Source organism: Stegostoma tigrinum, chromosome 1 (assembly GCF_030684315.1).
Source record: "Stegostoma tigrinum isolate sSteTig4 chromosome 1, sSteTig4.hap1, whole genome shotgun sequence".
Taxonomy (NCBI): Eukaryota; Metazoa; Chordata; class Chondrichthyes; order Orectolobiformes; family Stegostomatidae; genus Stegostoma; species Stegostoma tigrinum.
Window position 1 is genome coordinate 48,687,820 of NC_081354.1, and position 17,220 is coordinate 48,705,039.

At 41.6% G+C, this 17,220-nt stretch overlaps 1 protein-coding gene across 1 annotated transcript in view; it reads left to right on the forward strand.

Annotated features, from left to right (window-relative positions):
- The window catches only part of arhgap10 (Rho GTPase activating protein 10), a 205,285-nt gene that overhangs the window by 84,117 nt on the left and 103,948 nt on the right, over nucleotides 1–17,220 (forward strand). The window contains exons 6-7 of the mRNA XM_059645226.1: nucleotides 7,978–8,088; nucleotides 13,797–13,901. Coding sequence (XP_059501209.1) covers nucleotides 7,978–8,088; nucleotides 13,797–13,901 — 216 coding nt within the window. The remainder of the gene's footprint in view (nucleotides 1–7,977; nucleotides 8,089–13,796; nucleotides 13,902–17,220) is intronic.

The window sequence follows — 17,220 nt, forward strand, 5'->3', positions numbered from 1 at the left end:
CCGTATAAGTTGGTGAGAGTCCTCATGGACATGCCGAATTTCCTAACCATCAGCCTTCTTCCTCAGGTGGCTTATCATTTCTCCTAGGAACTTGACACTGTCTACCCTGTTTGCATCAGCTTGGGCCCTTGAAGTCAGAAACGGGTGAATTTATTATGGGGAACAAGGAAATGGCAGAAGGGTTGAATAGGTACTTTGGATCTGTCTTCACTAGGGAAACACAAGCAATCTCCCAGATGCAATAGTGGCTGAAGGACCGAGGGTAATGGACGAACTGAAGGGTATTTATATTAGGCAGGAAATGGTGTTGGATAGTCTGTTAGATGAAGGCCGATAAGTCCACGGGACCTGATGGTCTGCATCCCAGGGTACTTAAGGAGGTGGCTGTAGAAATTGTGTACACATTGGTAATTATTTTCCCAGGTTCTATAGATTCAGGATCAATTCCTGCGGATTGGAGGGTGGCAAATGTTGTCCCACTTGTCAAGAAAGGAGGGAGAGAGCAAACAGGAAATTATAGACCGGTTAGCCTGACATCAGTGGTGGGAAAGATGCTGGAGTCAATTATAAAAGATGAAATTACAACTCATTTGGATAGCAGTAACAGAATAGGTCAGAGTCAGCATGGATTTACGAAGGGGAAATCGTGCTTGACTAATCTTCTGGAATTTTTTGAGGATGTATCTATGAGGATGGATAAGGGAGAACCAGTGGATGTAGTATACCTGGACTTTCAGAAAGCCTTTGATAAAGTCCCACATAGGAGATTGGTGAACAAAATTAGGGCACATGGTATTGGGGGCAAAATACTGACCTGGATTGAAAATTGGCTGGCTGACAGGAAGCAAAGAGTAGTGATAAACAGGTCCCTTTCGGAATGGCAGGCAGTGACCAGTGGGGTACCACAAGGTTCGGTGCTGGGACCGCAGCTGTTTACAATATATATTAATGATACAGATGAAGGCATTAAAAGTAATATTAGCAAGTTTTCTGATGACACAAAGTTGGGTGGCAGTGTGAAATGTGAGGAGGATGTAATGAGAATACAGGGTGACACAGGCTAGGTGAATGGACGGATGCATGGCAGATGCAGTTTAATATGGATAAATGCGTGGTTATCCACTTTGGTGGCAAGAACAGGAAGGCAGATTACTATCTCAATAGAGCCAGGTTAGGTACAGGGGAAGTACAATGAGATCTAGGTGTTCTTATACATCAGTCAATGAAAGCAAGCATGCAGGTATAGCAGGCAGTGAAGAAAGCTAATGGCACGCTGGCCTTCATAACAAGAGGAATTGAATATAGGAGCAAAGAGGTCCTTCTGCAGCTGTACAGGGCCATAGTGAGACTGCACCTGGAGTATTGTGTGCAGTTTTGGTCTCCCAATTTGAGGAAGGACATTCTTGCTATTGAGGGAGTGCAGCGTAGGTTCACGAGGTCAATTCCCGGAATGGCGGGACTATCATATGTTGAAAGATTGGAGCGACTGGGCTTGTACACACTTGAGTTTAGAAGGTTGAGAGGGGACCTGATTGAGCCGCATAAGATTATTATGGGATTGGACACTCTGGAGGCACAAAACATGTTTCTGCTGATGGGTGAGACCAGAACCAGAGGACACTGTTTAAAAATAAGGGGTAGGCCATTTAGAACAGAGTTGAGAAAAAACTTCTTCACCCAGAGAGTGGTGGATATATGGAATGCTCTGCCCCAGAAGGCAGTGGAGGCCAACTCTCTGCATACTTTCAAGAGAGAGATGGATAGAGCTCTTGAAGGTAGTGGAATCAAGGGTTATGGGGATAAGGCAGGAACAGTATACTGATTATGGATGATCAGCCATGATCATAATGAATGGTGGTGCTGGCTCGAAGGGCCGATTGGCCTACTCCTGCACTACTACTCTGTTGCCTATTGCTGATGTAGATTGAGGTGTGTTCTCCTCCTTTCTTCCTGAAGTCAATGATTCAGTTATTTTGTTTTGCTGACATTGAGAGAGAAGTTGTTGTCATTGCACTATAACACCAAGCCCTCTGAGTTCCACGGATTCACCACCCCCTGGCTGAAGAAATTTCTCCTCCTCTCAATTTTAAAGTATTGTCCTGTCAGCCTGCGGCTGTGCCCTCATGTGCTAGTCTCTTCTTCTAATGGAATCGTTTCCACATTCACTCTATCCAAGCCTTAGTATTCTCTACGTTTCAATCAGATCCACCCTCATCCTCCTATTCTCCTGGGAGTCAACCCAGTGTCCTCAACAACTTCTCATTTGACAAGCTGGCCACCACCAGGATTATCTCATAAGATTCTTCCAGACCTCCTCCAACACCAACACGACCTTCCTTTGGTATAGAGCCCCAAAACGGCTCACAATATTCCAAAATGCAGTCTGCCCAGAGTCTTGTAGAGCCTCAGCAGTACATCCCTACTCTGGTACTCTAGACCCCTTTGAAATGAATGCTGACATTGCATTTGCCTTACTAACTGCCAAGTAAACCTGCATGTTAGCCTTAAGAGAATCCTGAACTAGGATTCCCTAGTTACCTTTTATGCTTCAGATTTTTGAAGCCTTTCCCAGTTTAGAAAATAGTCTACACCCCTATTCTTCTCACAAAAGTGCATAGTCTCACACTTCACCGCAATGTATTCCATTTGCCCCTTCTCTGCCCACTCTCCTAGCCTGTCCAAGTCCTTCTGCAGCCTGTCCACTTCCTCAACACTACCTATCCCTCCACCTATTCATGTCATCTGCAAACTTAGCAACAATGCCCTCCGTTCCGTTGTCCAGGTTGTTCACGTACATCATGAATTGTTGTGGTCCTACCACAAACTCCTGTGGAACTCTATATAATGCCTTGCCATGAATAAGTTTTTAGTCATCTGTTACTGCATGTGAGCACCCTTTGACCCAGCCTCTCAGCTAGAATGACTCCCCTTTTCTGTTCACCACACAGTGGCATTGTCACTGTCACTGGGCCAGAATCCAGAACCCCAGTATAATGTTCTATGGACATGGTTTCAAGTCATACTGTAACAGATGGAAATAGATTTAATAAAAACCTGGAATAAAAAGCTAGCCTAGTGGCGAGCATGTAACCACTGTTGATTGTTACAGAAACCCATCTGGAGCCTTTTTAGGAAATGTCATCTTTACCTGGTCTGGCTGACACATGACTCCACACCCACAGTATAGTGTTTGTCTCTTAACTGTTGTTTGGCAATAAATGCCACATCTAATGAATGAATGAAACGATTGAATTGTTGTTTAATTTGTTGCATTTTTAAAAAAAGTTCCTAACTATTCAAATAGACTTTGTGGATGATTTAAAGCAATATATGGGTATAAGCAGAAAAATAGGCAATTCAGCAAGCAGAGATAATGGGAACTGCAGATGCTGGAGAATCCAAGATAACAAATTGTGAAGCTGGATGAACACAGCAGGCCAAGCAGCATCTTGTGCTCCTAAGATGCTGCTTGGCCTGCTGTGTTCATCCAGCTTCACACTGAGTTAATTCAGCAAGCAGACCATGCCAACATATATGTAAACTTACTTTGAACCTCCTGCCTTCCTAATCTCACCATGCTAGTCTAGCCCTGCATTCCCTGCTTTCTTATGTTTTTCTCGTCTAGTCTCCTTCATTGCATGTTCATTTCACCAGCTTTCTGTGGTAGTGAATTCCATGCCCTGACCACTCTGGGTAGAGTTCTTTTGAATCGTGGTTTGGTTTCTCATTGACCACCTTCTATTGATGGTCTCAAATTTTGCTGCTGTTCTTCACATAGTAAAACTGTCTTTGTGCCTGTTGTAGCAAAGGTTTTCAGAATTTGAAATATTGAGCTATGTTAGTTCCAAACTTTCTCTTTCTAAGGGAAGAGATGCAGCCTGCCCCTCATTTCTTTATAGTTATAAAAATCAGATTCATGATACCAGCCTAATAAACCTTGTTTGCACACACCCCACTTCCTCTACATTTTTATAACTTTGCGGTCATTGGTAAATACAACTTGAGTTGGGAAAATGAGATTAGATTGCAACAGCAGTAAGAACTTCTATAGCACTATTGACATATTAAAACATTTCAAGGTACTTCACGGAAATATTAGAAAATATACTATGGCATTATGTCATATAAAGGAGACATTGGATCAAAGGATAAAAAGTTTGGCCAAATATATTGCCACTTTCTTGGACACTGCTTTGTGATTGAGAATGACAAGCTTCCATCTGATTTGATGAGTTCCCAAATGGCTGAAAAATCCATTGTGAAATTCGCAAGCTCTGTCACAAACACGGCAGGTGGTGCTTGAAGAGTTGGGTTGAGATGTTCATGGTATGGTTTCTCCTGCTCCTGCCTTGATGCTGTCCATGCATATTCCTGACATTCTTTCTTGAAGTGTTGGGTGGCCTTCCTGCAGGAGCCTTCACTGTGTTGTCAGTCACAAACCAGGGTCAACCGTGAACCAGAAAATTTAGTTTTGTCCATTCAATGCTCAAGTAATACCTCAAGTTCAGCCCTCAAGCTTTTCCATGTATACCTGGAAGTCTCCTGCCATGAATCAAATTCTAAGTAGAGCTGTTGCTTGGTCTGTGAATGACGCATCACATCCAGTTGAGCTACATTTGTGTGATGAACACCTCGATGTTGGGCATGTTGCCTTGAGAGAGGGCATTGTTGCTGCATTGCCTTTGTTGCCACTGGATTTAGAGGATCTTGCACAGAAACTGCTTGTGGTACTGTCCCAGCATTTCAAGATACTTTCTGTCAGTTCCTCAGGTCTCTGAGGCACCTTGCAACATGAATCTCACTGCTGATCAGTAAGATATGATTTTACTGTCAGGTTTTAAATCCTGATTTTCAAATGTTGTTTTGCTTCGTTGGCTGAAAGCTGAGTTTGGCACATTGATGATGATGATGATTAACTTGTCAACAATATTTGGCTTTGTCGCAAGGAGGCTCCCAAGATAAATGATGGCCCATATTGTCCAGGATTTTGCTGTTAGTTTAGTTGGTGTGGAGAAGTAGTTAGCTGTCCAAACTGGCCAAAAAGGTAGGTTTGAGGAGGAAAGTGAATCAGAGGGGCAGAGAAGTGTAGGGAGGGTGTGCCAGAACTTGGTGCCTAGGCAATGAGGTGTGGCAATCAATGTGGAGTGATTACATTTGGGATGATCAAGAGAAAAGAGTTTGAGAAGGATAGATATCTCAGAGCGTTGTGGGGCTAGAGGAGTTTGCAGGGGGTCACAAGCATGTAATTACAATATCATAGATTTTGTCACAAAATATAACCTTTTAAAAATGGACATTAAAGAGCCACAGACTTCTCTTGTAGGTTTGATTGCAGTCAATGCAAAGAGCTAGACCCACTGAAATCTGATTAATAAGACTTTCCTTTCTTCAAGAGTCAATCACAAAGGACTATTAATTCAAGAATTTCAGGACCACCCAAAAAGACTCAAAGCTGTTGTAATAGAATCTTAGAGTCATACATCACAGCAACAGACCCTTTGTTCCAACTTGATTTGTGCCAACCAGACATCCCAATCTGATTTCGTCCCATTTGCCAGCATTTGGCCAATATCCCTCTAAACCATTCCTATTCATATACCCATGCAGAAGCCTTTTAAATGTTGTAATTGTACCAGCTTCCACCATTTCCTCTTGGAGTTCATTCCATGCATGCACCACCCTCTGCATGAAAAAGTTACCCCATAGGTCCCTTTTAAAACTTTTCCCTTTCACCTTAACATATGCCCTTTAGCTTTGGACTCCCGTACCCTGGGGAAAAGACCTTGGCTATTCACCCTATCCATGCCCCTCATGATTTTATAAACCTCTATAAGGTCACCCCTCAGTCTTTTACAGTCTAGGGGAAAAACACCCTAACCTATTAAGGTGTATCTCATATAGTCATGATAAAAAAGAACTGATAATGATATGCATTTGGGGACTTTCCTCAGAGAGAAGTTTCTGGAAGGTGTTGTCTTCCAGACTCATGAGAGAGTTTGGATGGATGAAGGCAATTACATCAAAAGTGTGGAATATGGTATCAGGAAGACTGAGCATTGGAAAAAAGAAAAAGTTTATTTATTTGGGACCTTTTCTGATACATTTGAATAATGATGTAGTCAGCGATGTGAGACTGACAAACACTGATTAGGCCGTTATTCCCAGCAGTCTTACAAGTGCTGTGTTATTTGTTCCTTGGACATGTGTGTAAGAAAACTCTCGAGGGCAGTATTCCAAAGAGGTTGGACAATCGGATATTGGAAGTTGAAGAAGCATTCGCTAAGGATACTGTGTCAATAGACCACAAATCAGTGGAATAAATTTGCTCCCAATATTGTTGAAAAATATTTCTAAAAGTGTCCACTTGCTGCTACGATGATGCTATTTATGATTTTGTTTGCCCAGTAAAATATACCACAACATATGCAAAAATAACAAGGTGTAGAGCTGGATGAACACAGCAGGCCAAGCAACACCAGAGGAGCAGGAAAGCTGACGTTTCAGGCTTTACCCTTTGACTAACAACATTAAAATAGATTTTCTAGTGATTATCACTTTGCTGTTCACCCTTCTAGGCCCAGAACGTCAGATTTCCTACTCCTCTGATGCTGCTTGGCCCACTGAGTTCATCCGGCTCTACACCTGGTTATCTCAGATTCTCCAGCGTCTGCAGTTCCTACTATCTTTCCACAACATATGCATCCATGTTGAGTCTGTTATCTTGAAATTTATTACAACAGAATCAATTTACAAGGCTATAACATCACAGACTCACACACACCGCCTCAGTTCATGCTGTAATGATGCTACTATACATTGCATGAACTTAACAGACTCCATTACAGACACAGTGACTAAAGATGATGCTAGTACCAAGTATTTATGCTTCGTTAACACGAATCGCCTATAACGTGATTGAATAGTGGATGCTGTTTGGATAACGGCAATTTTCTGCAATATAGGTGTAGCGATTTTTCTCTATCAATTTCCCAAGAACATGATTTTCTATAGCATGAGGTCGCACAAGAACACAACGATTGTGTTATAGGAGAAATACCTGTAGTTTTATGTCAGAACATCATGTCCGTAACTTTCTTAAAGGTACAAGCCTGACTGGTCTGAAATCTATGTTCTAATACAATATAGTGACAGTACCAAAGGTGATTACTTGTAGAATGGTGATATCAATGTTACAAAAAATGAAGAGTAAGAGAATTCTTATGCTATACAATGAGGTAGTTGAGACAAATTAATCAGTCATTTTGATGGTGATCAAATTAATTTTGAAGAATTTCAACAATGTGTTGTAGTTAATTTGTTGTGCATTTATATTGGTTTGGATGACATGTACGCAGTTTGAAAAGTTGAAGTAAATTAGCATTAATATACATTACCTAGCATTGTTGGTTATTATTTTATTCTATTTATTTTGGACTTTGCTTGGGCCTAAATCAAGCCTGTATATTAACCCCTTGAGAACGTTGCCCATGTAAAAGGTGACCCAAACGTTTGGCCTAAAATATTGCTACAAACATGTATAAAGTTTGTTATACTTATCGTTACTTCAGGATTTCCCATACCGCTTTACAGTCAGTGCATTACTATGTAAGTAAACACTTGTAAGTTGGAAAATATTTCCACCAGTTTTTGCACAGGATCTCTCAAACAGCAAAGTGATAATGACTAGAAAATCTATTTTAATGTTGTTAGTTAAAGGATAAATTTTGGCGTGGACTGTCTAGCTCTTCTGTGAAATAATGTCGCGAGACCTTTTACATCTATCCAAGAAGGCAGAAAGGGCCTTGTTCCATCATTCCATCTGACAATGCAGCGTTCCCTTGGTTAGCCTGCATTTTCACTCAAGCCTGTAAAATGGAAGTATAGCCAGAAATATTCTAGCTTGTGCAAATATAGCATATATTTTCCATACCATAATTCAACTAAAATAACATTTCAAAGTATCTTTCTGCTTTTTAGGCAGATAGTCAGCTAGAGCAGATTCGACAACACTACTATGAGCTGTCATTGGAGTATGTGTGTAAGGTGCAAGAAATTCAAGAGCGGAAGAAGTTTGAATTTGTGGAGCCTGTAAGTAAAAAATTATACTTGGGTATAAAATTTTTGATTAGTTTCTTTTTTAAAATCCATGCAGTTTGTACTGAAATCAATAGTGTAATAATCTTTTCCTGTCCCCTAAAACTGTCAACATGGACTTCTTTAATTCTGGAAGTCATTTTAATCCTAATTCCAATGTTTGATCTAAATCAGGGTTCTGTTTTGCTGAATGAACTGATGCATTATTGCAGGTAACAAAGTGATGGTGGAAGTCACTAGCTCTAGCCATAGTGCCCCAATGCCCAGTCTTTATTGAAGGATAGAGCAAAGAACCATGGATACTGGAAATCTGAAACAAAAACAGAAGCTGCTGGAGAAACTCAGCAAGTCTGGCTGCATTAGTAGAGAGACAGCAGAGTTTAAGGTTTTGAGTCCAGTGACCCTTTGTCAAGAAGGCTGTGAAAAAGGATCACTGGACTCAAAACATTAACCCTGTTTTCTCTCTACAGATGCTGCCAGATCCGCTGATTTTCTTCAGCAGTTTCTCTTTATTTAAGGATGTTGGATTGGATTTTGCTAGTAAGAAGAAAGTCCCACTATAGGGATGACAGCATAGCAATAATATTGCTGTAACTCGTTCAAAAGACTTGACTATCACTGCAGAAGCCATGAGTTCAACCATAACAGAAACCAGAATTAAAATTCAATAAATTCATTAAAATCTGCAATAAATACTGGTTAACAATAATTAACAATGATGCCACTTGATTGTTGTAAAGGCCCCATGAATGTCGTTTGGAGGGGTAAATCTGCCATATTGACCAAATCTGACCTGCATATGATGTTTAGCAATGTGGTGAGTTCTGACTGTCCTTTGAATCAGTTTACCAAGCTATTCCATTATATGCAGTTTGCCATCATTTGCTCAAGGGCAGTTAAGGATGAGTAAAAAATGTTGGCCTTACTAGCAGTGGTTACATTCCATGAATGAATTTAAAAATGCATTCCAAGGCTTTAATCTCTTTTTAACTTTTGGTTTAATAACTATTTTCTCCCTTTCAATATCAACTATGTTGTCATTCTTTTTAAGCTTATCCTTTAGTGAAGTGCCTATTTTGTTATCTTGTTAGTGAACACTGAGCTAAAGTAATTATTTAATTAGATTTACCTCTTTTCGCTTGCTTTTACATTATCAAGGAATAAATGATTATATAATTTTGTAATTTTTTTGTTTCTTAATGCTGAATTGTTTTAATTTCTTTCCTAAGTTTATCTTTTCCTCCTCTTATTCCTACTTTTCATATCTTGGTACTTATTTGGTTCAGTTTACACTCCAGTTCATTTGCCATCTATGGTTGTTTTTCTGTCTGAGTGAAATATATTTCTGGTGAAGCTTATTAATTAGGCTTTGTTCTTCCATTTATTCTTTTCAACATTTTTACTCCTTTTACCTTCTTTGAGGTTCGACATTTGTATCGTCAAAATTTTCATTTTATGAACTTATTTTGTTATTCCACTTCTGTAAGTCTCAATCCTTGAATCATTGTACATTGTGACCAATACATTGGAAGTCTTCTCTCTGCATACTTTTATCTATTGTGGTTCATCTGAGTGTGAAAGGCCTGCTTTGATTGAAAGTGCGAAAACTGAACCTGGTGCTATCACAGTAGAGCTGGAGGAATGAATACATGCTCTTGAATGCATGTTGGGAAGAAACAATGGCAACTTTTACCAAAATGAAATGACAAAATTCAAGTTCAATGAAATATGGAGAAACAGAAGGTGACTGGGAGAATTATGAACTGGATAAAATAAAATTAAACTTGTTGAAATATTAAAACAACTTCAATGGTTTCTTTAAAAAACAATCTGATAAAGACGACATTATTTGGCAGAAAATTGATCCTGTATTTAATTAGGATGAGTGAATTAAATTGTCCTTAAGAGCATTTTAGGTGTTTGGTTGGGTAACCCATGTTTGTAGTGACTTGGACTTTTTAAAAAAAAACTTTACAGACTGCAGGAGCTGGAAATCTGAAGTACAGACCTGAGCAGAATGATTCAGAACCAGTCTTAAAAAGGTAAAAGCTCTGATGCTAGCACCAAAAGAAAGCCTGGGGGTAGTTTATTGTGTGGCTTTAAAGCGAAGCGAGCAAATTTCTGAATGCAGAGCAGCAGAAACAGCATGATCAGGAATTTCTTATGTTTGAATTCGTTATAGCCAGTGGCCAAAACCAAATGAATCACCATCAGTCAGCAGTGCTAAAGTTTATCAAACTAAATTAATTGTTTTACAGCTATGATTAGTACAACTATTATATTTTAGAACTGTTGCTTTAACTGAGGGTAAATGAAGTGAGTATATGACCTGTTCTCCAGGTCTGTCTAGTAGTAAGTCTGGGTATTTTAATTGTTAGCGATAAAAGGAAGGTATATTACTGAGAAGATATAAAGTACCTACATTTGGATACGATGGGAGCAGTCTCAAGTTATCATGGGTAGATTCTGAGTCTCCTAAAGATTGTAAAATCTATTGCAGATACTGCATTGTAAACAGTTGTGTTGTGAACTGTTTACTTCTGAGATGAAAGGAAGTTGGATTCAAGGGTAGCTAATTAACATTTTTACCAAGACATGAGGCTTATGTGTTCCTTGTTGGCATAGAGAAGAGGCCACTGGGTGCTATGTTTGAGATCAGACTGAAGACTTCCCTACAATGATTGTCATAGATGGCAAAACCTCTCTGTCTTGAAGAGAGATGGACAGTTTCTTGACTTTACAAGCAACTACAACCTAATGGAGGAGAGAGTTGGTCTCTAGTTATAGAGGAGCATCCTGCAGCCTCCTATATATTCTGGGAAATTAGTTCAAACTTGACAAGGGGGAGGAAAAATCAGCGGCTTTATCATTGGTAAGTCATTTCAGAAACTTCCTGAGAACTGAATAAAATGTTTTGAAGAAGGTCAGTCCACCTACTGACTAGCACAGCAGGGATACTGGAACTCGTGTGAGTTACAATCCCTCTAAAGGCTAATACTGTTCAAAGAAAACAGAGAAAATCGCTGGACAAGATTTCACTACCTGAAACTTTTGTCATAATAAACAAACTAAAATGAACATACATTGAACATTAATAAACAAGTGAAGGGAATAACAAGAAAAGAGGTAAATTTTGTTTTAAATGGCTCAGTAGTTTAACAAAGCTTAATACTGTTGGAAGCACACACTTTGCTTTCCAAACAAATGTAGAGCTACCTGCAGTCTCTCAATCTTTCAAATGACGTCTATTTAGTAGATTTCCCATTTCCCATCCAATCGCTTTGCCTACTGAGTGGCATATAGCAGCAGCTGTGTTCTGCCTGAAGCCCCACAGACACATTTACCAATGACTGAGGGTGTGTCTATGAACCTCTCGCAATCAGGCCATCGTACATAATAATACAGATTCTTGAGACACAACCTTCTCTGACTCCTTTAAATGACCTGGTGGACAATGATGACACTGAGACGTTAGCAGTGGTTCTTGTCCAATCACAATCCAGTCACCTTGCTATTCTCTTCACATTCTTCTGTTTTTTTAAAAAGGAGCTCATAGAATCCTTGCAGAGTGGAAACAGGCCCCTCAGCCCAACAAGTCCACGCTGCCCCTCCGAAGAGCATCCCACCCAGACCCATTCCCCTTCCCCCAATTTCCTATGTCTAACCCACCTAACCTAAACATCCCTGGACATTATGTGCAATTTAGCATGGCTAATCCATCTAGCCTGCACATCTTTGGGCTGTGGGAGGAAACTTGACCACCCGGAAGAAACCCACGCAGACACGGGGAGAATGTGCAAACTTCACACAGACAGTCACCATGGCTGGAATTGAACCTGAGTCCTTGTGCAAACCACTGAGCCACCGTGCTGCCCATCTGGAAAATAGTTGAATGACTGCATTTTCTGCTATATTCTCAAGGATCTGTTTCAACATCAATATCTGTTTGAAGGCTGCCAAGCAGAAGCTGTCCCATTTTGAGAGAACCTTGCTCTTCACAGAAATGCACAGTGTGTTCTTAATTCCAAACAGGTAACATTGACTGAATTACTCAACTCCATTGCAGTTACCTTTCTATTTGCCCCTTGCTTCTCAAGCATTCAACCCCATGAACACCCAAAGTCACATGAACCTAGCAATATAATAAACAGGATGCAGTCATCTTTTCTGAGAATGCTTATCAGCAACTTTAGCCTTGTAGGGACATCACACAAAAAGAAAACACATGCTTCCGAAAACAAGTTGGGTCATTACATCATCTATTGCTTTGATAATTTTCAGATGGTGTGATAATTATTGGGATTACACTCTTCTTTTGGACAGACTTGTGCAACTTTCCACATTGTTTGTTAGCTGTTAGTATTGTAGCTGTACTGAAACACCTTGGCGATGGGTGCAGCTAGTTTTGGAGCATATATTTCAGTGCGACCACTGGATAGTTGTGAAAGCCTGAAGTGTTTACTGAATCCAGTGGTTATTTTTATGTCGTGTGAAGTGAATTGTATTGGCTGATGAATGCAATGTTGGAGACCTTAGGTGGAGGCTGAGATGGATCATCCACAATGCAGTTATGGCTAAAGATTGTTGCAAACATTTCAACCTTTTTCTTTGAACTGATGTACTGGGCTCCCCTTTTATTATGAGTCAGCATGCTTGTAGACCATTCTCTTTTGTTATTTGTTGAATTGTCCATCACCATGTACAACGGAATGTAACAAGACTGCAGATCTTTTACCTGATCTGGTTCTGGGATTGCTTTATTCAGTTCATTGCTTACAGTTTTCTCTGTTTTAACATTCTTGTAGCCATGTGTTTGCCAATTTGGCAGCTCATTTTTAGATATGCCCGGTGTTGCTCTTGTCACCTTTGTACTCTTTATTAAACGAGAGATCATCCTCTGACTTGATAATGGTAGAGAGGTGGAGGTGCTGAGCCATGAGGTTATAGTTTGTGTTTGAATAGAATTATGCTGCTGTCACAGGCCTGTTCAGTGGTCACTTGTTCCAGTGCTATTATGGACAGATATGACAAGTGCATTTCCTCCCTCATGTACCTTCAAGCTGACTGTGTTAGATATGTTCTTCAAGACTCAGCCAGCTCAGTCATTAGTATTGCCACCAAGCCAATCTTGATCACAGAATGCCTGCACCCAGCATACTGGCTGTGCCGTTATCATCCTTGATGTTTTTCAAAAGTTGTAATCAACAAGAAGTAATATACAGATTCATCGTTTTGAGGGAGAGCAGAAGTTGGTAATCAGCAAGAAGTTTCCTTGTCATTCAAATAAAAATAAAATACTGTGAATGCTGAAATTCTGAAATTAAAAAAAACAAAGGGAGAAGAAACTCATCTGGTATGGCAGCATCTTTGGAGAGAGAAATCGAGTTAATATTTCAAGTCTAATTATGGCTTTTCTTCACTACCTTCTCTTTTGTGTTCTGAGGGACAGTATTCCAAACCTGCTGAGGGAGAACTTTTCTGCTCTTCTGTGTCCTAAAAAGTGATGACTAATTTTGTATCAGTGTCCTTTAGTTCTGGACACCCACAAGAGAAAACATCCTTTCTGCATTCATCTGTCAAGACCTGGATTATTTGACCAGTAACATTACTGTAGTCCCTTTAAAGAGAATAAGTGCTCCAGCTCCTCTTCCCAGCGAAATGTAAATATCAAATAAAAACTTGACTTTTTTTTTCTCTTTCAGATGTTGTCTTTTTTCCAGATGCTTTTCACCTTCTACCATCAAGGCTATGAGTTGGCCAAAGATTTTGACCACTACAAAACAGACCTACACCTAAACATACAAAATGTAAGCATTGTTTTTCATTTGGAAAGCTGAGCATAAATGGATCTACATTGTATGATTGCAAGGTGGCTCGTTGGTTTGCACTGCTGCTCACAGCACTAGGGACCCGGGGTCAATTCCACCCTCAGGCGACTGTCTGTGTGGAGTTTACATATTCACCCCTTGTCTGCATGGGTTTCCTCCCACAGTCCAAAAATGTACAGACTAGGTGGATTGGCCGTGCTAAATTGCCTGTAGTGTTCAGGGATATGTAGTTCAAGTGGTTTATAGGGAGTCTGGGTGGGAAGCTCCAGGGGTCAGTGTGGACTTGTTGGGCCGAAGGGCCTGTTTCCACACTGTCGGAATTCCATATTAAGAACTGGAAGTGATGCCAACCACCCCAGCAAACTGAGGCATATAAATAATAAGCGGGACAGAACACCAGCGCTTCATCAGAGGCATACTGACAATGTTACCTGGCAGGGTGACGACACATCTGCAATCAAACACACTGGCTCGGTGAGCAAGTCTACAGCCTGAGCAGTTACTAGTTAATACAAAGTAACAGATAATGCCCATCAAATTTTTCAACTTGTTCCATGCAATGTAACTGTTTGCTGCCAGCAAAAAATTAATTGTGAATTATTGAGTAATCACTAATATTTACGTAGATATTTTCAGTGTAGTCAGAATTTTGCAGTGCTTAATTTTGCTCTTGATTATTAAAATGCCTTGGGTATTTTTCAAATAATCAAGTGACAATTAATTTTCAAATTGAACCACACTAAACTTTGTCACAGAACATGAACACTTACTTTGCAATGTGTTTCATGAATATTTGCAAAAAATGTTCCTGTTTTCATAAAGCTTTAATAGTGATACTAATGCTGCAGTTTAATATGCACACTAGTGCAAGTAGCTCAGGTGCTGCCATCTTCTGTCCAAGTAGTATTAAATCACCAACTGGAGTTGCAAGTTTTATCAGATAATAAAATGTGAGGCTGGATGAACACAGCAGGCCAAGCAGCATCTCAGGAGCACAAAAGCTGACGTTTCGGGCCTAGACCCTTCATCAGAGAGGGGGATGGGGGGAGGGAACTGGAATAAATAGGGAGAGAGGGGGAGGCGGACCGAAGATGGAGAGTAAAGAAGATAGGTGGAGAGGGTGTAGGTGGGGAGGTAGGGAGGGGATAGGTCAGTCCAGGGAAGACGGACAGGTCAAGGAGGTGGGATGAGGTTAGTAGGTAGCTGGGGGTGCGGCTTGGGGTGGGAGGAAGGGATGGGTGAGAGGAAGAACCGGTTAGGGAGGCAGAGACAGGTTGGACTGGTTTTGGGATGCAGTGGGTGGGGGGGAAGAGCTGGGCTGGTTGTGTGGTGCAGTGGGGGGAGGGGATGCACTGGGCTGGTTTAGGGATGCAGTAGGGGAAGGGGAGATTTTGAAACTGGTGAAGTCCACATTGATACCATATGGCTGCAGGGTTCCCAGGCGGAATATGAGTTGCTGTTCCTGCAACCTTCGGGTGGCATCATTGTGGCAGTGCAGGAGGCCCATGATGGACATGTCATCAAGAGAATGGGAGGGAGAGTGGAAATGGTTTGCGACTGGGAGGTGCAGTTGTTTGTTGCGAACTGAGCGGAGGTGTTCTGCAAAGCGGTCCCCAAGCCTCCGCTTGGTTTCCCCAATGTAGAGGAAGCCGCACCGGGTACAGTGGATGCAGTATACCACATTAAGCAAAGGTTCACCTACACATCTGCCAATGTGGAATGTCATCTTGGGGCCTGGGATGGGGGTGAGGGAGGAGGTGTGGGGACAAGTGTAGCATTTCCTGCGGTTGCAGGGGAAGGTGCCGGGTGTGGTGGGGTTGGAGGGCAGTGTGGAGCGAACAAGGGAGTCACGGAGAGAGTGGTCTCTCCGGAAAGCAGACAGGGGAGGGGATGGAAAAATGTCTTGGGTGGTGGGGTCGGATTGTAAATGGCGGAAGTGTCGGAGGATAATGCGTTGTATCCGGAGGTTGGTAGGGTGGTGTGTGAGAACGAGGGGGATCCTCTTGGGGCGGTTGTGGCGGGGGCGGGGTGTGAGGGATGTGTCGCGGGAAATGCGGGAGATGCGGTCAAGGGCGTTCTCAATCACCGTGGGGGGAAAGTTGCGGTCCTTAAAGAACTTGGACATCTGGGATGTGCGGGAGTGGAATGTCTTATCGTGGGAGCAGATGCGGCGGAGGCGGAGGAATTGGGAATAGGGGATGGAATTTTTGCAGGAGGGTGGGTGGGAGGAGGTGTATTCTAGGTAGCTGTGGGAGTCGGTGGGCTTGAAATGGACATCAGTTACAAGCTGGTTGCCTGAGATGGAGACTGAGAGGTCCAGGAAGGTGAGGGATGTGCTGGAGATGGCCCAGGTGAACTGAAGGTTGGGGTGGAAGGTGTTGGTGAAGTGGATGAACTGTTCGAGCTCCTCTGGGGAGCAAGAGGCAGCGCCGATACAGTCATCAATGTACCGGAGGAAGAGGTGGGGTTTGGGGCCTGTGTAGGTGCGGAAGAGGGACTGTTCCACGTAACCTACAAAGAGGCAGGCATAGCTGGGGCCCATGCGGGTGCCCATGGCCACCCCCTTAGTCTGTAGGAAGTGGGATGCTGCTTGGCCTGCTGTGTTCATCCAGCCTCACATTTTATTATCTTGGAATCTCCAGCATCTGCAGTTCCCATTATCTCTTGCAAGTTTTATCATCTTGCTTGGAATAACCTCTTCTCTAATTTTTGATATATACAGTACGTCAGTCAAGAAAATGAAAGAAATACAGGACTTTCACACCTATATGCTTTATTCATGAGCACAGGCTGTCTCAAAGCATTTTATTATGTCTCAAAGCAATCAATTAATTAAATTCTCTTGACATATTGGCCCCAGGAAGTGGCACTGAAGGTGTCAAAGGGGATGTGATAAAATTACAGGAGGTCCAGCTGAGACAATCTTGCAGATGACTTCACTCAGAATCTTGCAAGCTATCTGTCCCAAAGAAATAGACAACCGACTTTAAATATGCAAAGTATCTACTAAGGGCTATTGGCATAGGCTACTTCCTTTAGAATTTGCAACAGTGTAAGGAGACTGTGAGCAAGATGGCCTCTCACCAGTGTCTGCCTGACAAAGCGGTCAAGAAACTTTAAACAAAGAGCGAGGGGGCATCAATTCCCATAGCTGTAATGCTTACAGCCAAAAATTTTATCTTTTGATTCTTCCCACTGGAATTTATTAAAAGTGTTTTCTTGTCTACCTGCTGCAGGCTGTCAGGGTCCTTGCTATCTCAACAGTGACTCTATAGCACTGTAATTGGGCCTGCTGTTT